General features: G+C 38.6%; 1 protein-coding gene across 5 annotated transcripts in view; it reads left to right on the top strand.

The window, feature by feature from the left end:
• Positions 1-6,847, top strand: part of LOC101477260 (uncharacterized) — a 39,247-nt gene that overhangs the window by 10,392 nt on the left and 22,008 nt on the right. For 4 of the 5 annotated variants that reach the window (XM_004547330.3, XM_004547329.3, XM_004547327.5 and 1 more), the window contains exons 5-6: positions 372-506; positions 2,398-2,486. In XM_004547330.3, coding sequence (XP_004547387.2) covers positions 372-506; positions 2,398-2,486 — 224 coding nt within the window. The remainder of the gene's footprint in view (positions 1-371; positions 507-2,397; positions 2,487-6,847) is intronic. The other variant, XM_004547328.5, reaches the window with a different exon arrangement.

Genomic DNA, 6,847 nt, shown 5'->3' with positions numbered 1-6,847 from the left:
AAAGGAGAAAATAATAGCACAAACACCTAATATTATTTATACACTAACAAAATCATGTCCTAAATATTATTCTTACTGTCTCATTTTATTAGGAGTTAATCGTTCTCTGTGTGCTGTGTTGTCTTTGTGATGTACAAACAGTATTAAGTGTAAACCTGCCCAAGCAAGTGCACAACCTTGTAACTAATCATACTGAAATGTAGGAAAACAGAAGTGTAAATTGTCAGTAATTATTTACTTTTAGCGATTTATTTTTTCACTCTTAATTCGTGGGGCAACCTACCATTACGCGGATTGTGTATATGAACTTGTGAAAGAGAGCCAGAGTTAGCATGATGATTGCACTCTGCACTTGTTTTGTGTGTCTACAGAGGCCCTGCGACTCCAGACAGAAGCCTTTTGGATGAAACATGGCCGTCATTCAGCACAGCTGGAGGAGCTCGTGAAATCCTTGGAGCAATGGGGGGAAGTCGCTGTTGGTGAGCACAATGAAGTGAAGTTACAAGGTGTGCGTTCGATCACAAAGTGAATCTAAACAGAGAGACTGGCTGGAGTAGAGAGTCTGATATAGCTTTGTTCTTATATGCTCATCAAAGCAACACAGCGGCAGGTGCATCGTATTTCATAGCACTTTATGGGAGGAAGTATAACCAATGCAAGAAACAATGATTCCATTACTTTGAGTTTAACTGTGAGCTAGTTTCAGACCAGTGGGTTATCATATTGGGTTGCATTCAGCATCTTATCTTGGAAGTGTATCAGTGATGTATAAATTGATTGTCACTACAAAGATCAATCCAGTAAAATGTGCAAACCAGTGTCTGTACCACTCAAATACTAGACTCATAGATAGCATCGCATTTCTTGAAGGAAAAAAAAAGTTTTTCTTAATCTCTGACAGAGAGACTTCATTATTTGAAAATACATCAGTTTAAGTGTAAGAGTCAGAGCTGACCTTGTTGTGGGAAAATGTTGCTTTTTGGGGCCATGGGAACAAACTGGTCATGAGGCTGAGTGTCAGTGCTGTGTCGTGTCCAGCTTACTTAATACACCCATTAGCATAAGGGCGTGTGATTAATTTTCCTAAGGGGCCACACGAGAAACTGAGACCCTCCGCAATAAGCCAAACCCGGTTCTGCTTAATATTTATTTTATCTCGTTAAAAGCTTATTGGTGCAGCTCTCCACAACAGTCCAAGTTTCTCACGTCGGCCCCTTGGGAAAATTAATTGCCCACCGCTGCACTGTTTACCCAGTCAGTGCTATTTGGCCATATATTCATATAACAGTTTTCAATGTCATGTACAGTGCTTAACAAATTTATGAGACCATGTATATATATGAGTTCTCTGAGAAATCAGAAAATCAATTAATCATTACATTCAACCATTACAACATTTTTTCCTTTTCAGGAATGCAATAAATATAATTTTTGAAGTAAATATAATCCTCTGAATAAAAAAAAGAATAATATTCTTCATCATCACCTTTTTTCTACTCTTTTGGAAAACAGTAAATTTTAAAATTCAACAACAATAATTACAATTTAGCATTAAAACTATTAATTTAAAAGCTCTTTCAGTTAAAGACTTTGCGCATACTAGTGATGGGTACTGAAACATAAAAAATGATTTGGGTGATTATAAATACTGGTAACTTACCCCAGCAAACTTATAATAAATTTGTTAACCACTGTATTTTGTGTTATTTTACAAAAAGGTAACTTAGTTTTGTTAATAAACTCAGTCTTTAGGTTTGTAACAATTAGACTGTTAAATCTACCTACTATGCAGGTTAGTGTCAGGTAATAATTATTTGCGAAACTGCTTTTTTTTTTTTCTTGCTACTGACTTTTACTTTAAGATGAATCAGTCTCCCTTCACCACCGAACCATGAAGTGTGTTATTAACAAGCCCTGCTTCTCCTACCATCGCATAGCAGAAATACTGTCCATGTAATTTGTATTAGAGGACTGATGAAAGTCCACCCTGATCTCTCTGTCAAGTAAATCTGTAGTCAGGTTGTAATCATGTGTCAACATCAACTCTAATAGCAATAAAACCAGTATAAATAATCTTTCCCTAGCAGGAGCAGTAAAGCTAACAGGACAGTGAGGGAGCTGTCAGTGGAGCACAGTCTGTGCACGTTGCAGTATTAACATAAGGTCTAATTAGATAACAGGGCTGTGTTGTTCCTGACAGCATTGTGTTTGCATGAATGCAAAAATTCCATTTGTTGCAGCATTGTAACATCGTTTTACTTACCTTTCACATCTGGAGAGGGAATTCATGCTTTATATATTTTTTTCTGTTATTTGTTGTGAAACCGTTTTGGATCCTTATATGTGTGTGTTTCATATAACTGTTAGTCTGTTTGTATATGTGCTGACTGGATGTAGACTTGATGCAGCAGCTGACTCTGGAGGTAAAGGAGTTTTCGGATGGAGAGATGACCGTAGTACTCACTTCGATGGCTACAGATAAGGAGGTAAATTCTTATTAAATAAAGTACCAGTCTTATGCCAAAAATCACATCACAGGATCTATGAAAAGTACTTTTTAAAAAGTTTTGAGCCACCACTCATTTGTTTATATTTTGCTTCCAAGTAGGCAGACTTTCTTGTAAAGCTTCATAGTGGTGTTTAGGAGAAGTTCTCCAGGCTTTCTGAAGGTCTTTTAAAGTTTCTCTTTGCACATTAACTGCTTTTTCACTCATAAGAGAAATATATATATATATATATATTTATGATGCTGACAGATGAATTTTGAAAGCAGTTTTCCATCAGACCCTGCAGCTGATCCATCTACTGATCACTGAAGCCACATCAGAAATGGTCTCAGTGGAAGGATGGCTGTCAAAAAGTCATTCTTAAGGAAGGGAAATGTGGAGAAAAAGGCTGCGGTATGCCAACCTACACAAGAACTGGACTGAAAATCAGTACCAACAGGGTCTATGTAGTGATGAATCCAAGAGGAGGTCATGTGAGAGATAAAACAGTGAGTTTCTTCAGCCATTTGTAAAACACGATGGAACTAACGTCTTTCAAGAAGCCTGAAGGACTACTCCTGAAAGAGTTCAAGCTGTGTTGAAGAATAAAAGTGCCAAATACTGACTTCCAAGTTTGCTATAATTGTACAAACTCTCTTTTTGCCCTATATGCTGTATTTCCATGCATGGAAACGTGTGAATGCGTGCCTACTTCCTGTTTTCCTATCAAAATATAAAGCAATGAGTGGTGGCTCAAGACTTATGCACAGTTTTCTGATATACTCCTATGAACCGTACACAACACAAATCAAAATCAATGGTTATGTGTACTTTATTTATTGTACACAGTAATACATAAAGTGTGCTGATAATGGAATATTGGATTAATATCCTTATTATTTTTTACTTACTAACCCCATTAGTCTTCTTTTTAGTGTTTCGTGGGTTGTAATGTTTTCAGAGAAGCTCAGAAAACTTCTGTTGTCTTTTAAGCGACAAAAGAGAAAGAGATAATGTTTCATTTGTTAAAAAGTTACTTTTGATGGATACATCGCACCTTCGCTGTGTCAAATTTGGGAGGTGCTGTAGTGTAGAAGAGGAGCCCCTCTGCTGTTGTGATGTTCTGCATTTGGATGAGATGTAGATGGAAGCTCGAGAGCCTCGCACACAATCATGTATCACCTTCCTCCCCACTGATTCCAAAAATGTGACACACACACACACACATATTGAAACATTTGTGTAATGCTGGTGATGACTTCTCTAGCTCTGTCACTCTTTTTCTTCCTCTTCACATTTGCAAACAACACACACACACGCACATACACGCACATACACGCAAACAGGGTGCTTTAAGCCTTTAAGTTTACCCCTTGCTTTTCTCCCTGCTAATGTGTTCACCCCCCCCACCCAAAAGCACCCCCCCCCCCCACCACCACCAAAATAAAAAATTATTCATTATTTCTTTTATATCTCCTTCTCACTTCCTAAGCCCATTTTTCTCAGCGGCTGCCTAGCGTGCAGTATTAGGCTATGTGTAAAATAAATGATGTCTGTAGCCGTAGGGGTATGGCTCTGCCTCCCCCAGAAAACTACCTAACGTCCAAGGAACATTAAACACCCAGATCCTCGTTTAGCGAATAAATAACCATTCATTTGAATGGCTTTGTCTGTGTTTGCGCACCGGACTTTCTGTGCATATTTTACCAGCGCTGAGCCTGCATGCTGTGTGTCAGGAGGGAGAGAGAGAGAAAGAGAGAGAGGGCCCATTAAAGACTTAATATAGAATAAATGGCCAGGGGCTTGTGTGTCGCCAGCGGACCCCAACTCCACAGCGTCATGGTGGGTTACTAATGACCTGAGATCGGGCTCCAAAATGAACTCCTTATATGCATGTCATTTGCAGTGTGTATATATTTATATATTATTTTTTAATTGTGTTTGAAAAGAGAGTAAAACGGTATGAGAGTCATTTATTGAGGGGGGCTTAGGGAAGTTCTGCCTTAAATGATTCTTTCCAGAAAACTAAATAAATTAGATTCAATTAGTCTTTAATGGTTTATGTGCTATGTGTTTGTCAAAGTGTGTGTGTGTGTGTGTGTGTGTGTGTGTGTTGGATGGTTAAAGAGGGCAGAGTTAGATTTTTGTTTAAAAAAAAAAAAAAGATGTCTGTGATTGCCTAGTTAGCAGAAGAAAAAGCTTGCAGTGTGTGGTGTAACGATACGGACACATCGTATATACTGACTAATGTATTTTTGTATACTGTACAAACATACATTAGTCAGTCTGGGTGCTCCTCTATTACAGGAAGAGAAAAGTACAAACGAAATGAGCTTCCTCCCTTCAGAGTCACTACAGTTGAAACTGCAAAGGCAAATATTTCTGTCTGTTTCTCAAACACTGTTATTGTGTTTGACTATAGAAGAATAAAATACTGCTGCTGCTCCTGCACAAGAGCAACAATTATCTGAATTTTTCAGTGCTTCACCTTACAGAAGCAACGTTACATTTAAATGCCGCAGCGCGACCTTATTTAAATATTTTTGACATTAGAGTTAGTTTTCTGCATGACAGCAAGTTTCTTCGTGATGTGTACTATAAAGCACCAAGCATGGTGCTGCTCTGGGAATCAGGAGGAGCAATGTAAATCTTTGAAAACCCCCCCATGTTATAGCTGTGTACTGTCACTAGTGGTCAGCACCAAAACAAAAATAAATAAAAAAACTAGCTCAGCCCGTTCTGTGGAGAACATGGATGACACAATAGGAAAAAAAAATTATACTAAAGTTAAATTTAGTTCATTTATATTCATATAGGACCAAATCACAGCAACAGTTACCTCAAGGCACTTTATATTGTAAGATAACGACCTGACAATAATGCAGGGAAAACCGAGAAAACGCCAACAATCAGATGACCCCCAACGAGCAAGAGCTTTGGTGACAGTGGGAAGGAAAAACTCCCTTTTAACAGAAAGACATCTCTGGTAGTACTGGTGAGAAAACCACCACCAACCACTGGAACCAAGTGTGAATCAAGTGCTAAAAACAGTTAAAACTTTCCACTGCCATTGTTTGTTTGTTTTTTCTTTATGATGTGACATTTTTGTGCTTCTTCCTGCTCTGTAGGCTTTTTAGAGGGCTACATGCTTTGGAGCCTCTACGTTAGTTAAATTCCCACAGTCTCTCTCATTATGCAGCCAAAGACCTGCACAACTGAACACCAATAAATCCCACATAACACAATAGTTCTGAGTGGGGTGTACAGTCAGTAGCAAAGGTCTTAGCAAAACCCTTACTAACTTCTAATAGGAACCATTAACCCTAATAAAAAGAGCATATTGTGTCCATTACTCCCTCTGGTGTTGTTTGAAGACTATTAAAAAAAAATCAGATCTGATCCAGATGCACCACATCAGTCACTTCTGTCACTCACTTCTTTTGCAAAATAGCGAGATGTTCCAGCTGTTCAGTAGCTTGCTTTATTAGACAGCTAGTTAGCTGATGAGCATTAACATTTGAGTCAGTTCACAACATAAAGTGACTCTGAGCTCAGACTACCAAGATCGTTGTGAAGGAGTCTTTGGAAAATCTTCTCCCCTGTATGAGGTCCATAGCCCCCAAATTTTTGAGAACCCCTGCTGTACAGATTCCTTATGAGATGCTGTGTTTGCATCCATTACAGCTTCCATGCTCTGTGGTAGATGCATTGTATCAACTAGTAAAAAAAGCACCACAGCAGTGCAGCACCATAGGGGTCAAGGGCGTTGCTCAAGGGCACGTCGCTGTTGTGCATCATCACCTTGATCATTTGAAAAGTTTTGTGTAACACTTACATTGACCTCAAATTGATGAACACAAAACCCCCCCACTAAAGACGCATTATTCGCATATTCATGCCAGCACGTGTGTGTTTGAGCTTTTCACAGCTCAGAAATTAGCGCTGGCAGATGAAGCTTCGGTCAGATGAAGAGTTGTCATGCTGTGGAGTTGATGAACTGTGGGAAGGACAGGAGCCCACAGCCACACACAGACGTACACTCGCTCAGAGAATATGCGAATAATGTGATTTTTTTTTTTCATATGTTAATATGGATATCTAAGAAGTACAATGTGTTTTAGAGTTCCTCGTCTTTTTTTCTCTTTTTCTTTCTTTTCTTTTCTTTTTTTTTTTTTTTTAAAGCTGTTTCCGCTTCTCGGAGGATCAGGAAAAGTTTGCATGTTAGTTCAGTAATTTAATGTTACACCAAGATACAATAACTATTTTGATGGTATTTGTTTTCTCTGTGCGGCAAAAAAAATCATTCATCTTATGCTCTGTGTGCGCGTGACCACTCTAACTGTGTGTGTGTGTGTGCGTGT

Source organism: Maylandia zebra, linkage group LG12, assembly GCF_041146795.1.
Source record: "Maylandia zebra isolate NMK-2024a linkage group LG12, Mzebra_GT3a, whole genome shotgun sequence".
Taxonomy (NCBI): domain Eukaryota; kingdom Metazoa; phylum Chordata; class Actinopteri; order Cichliformes; family Cichlidae; genus Maylandia; species Maylandia zebra.
Note: the sequence above shows the minus strand (reverse complement) of the source record. Positions and strands in the feature narration are given on the sequence as shown.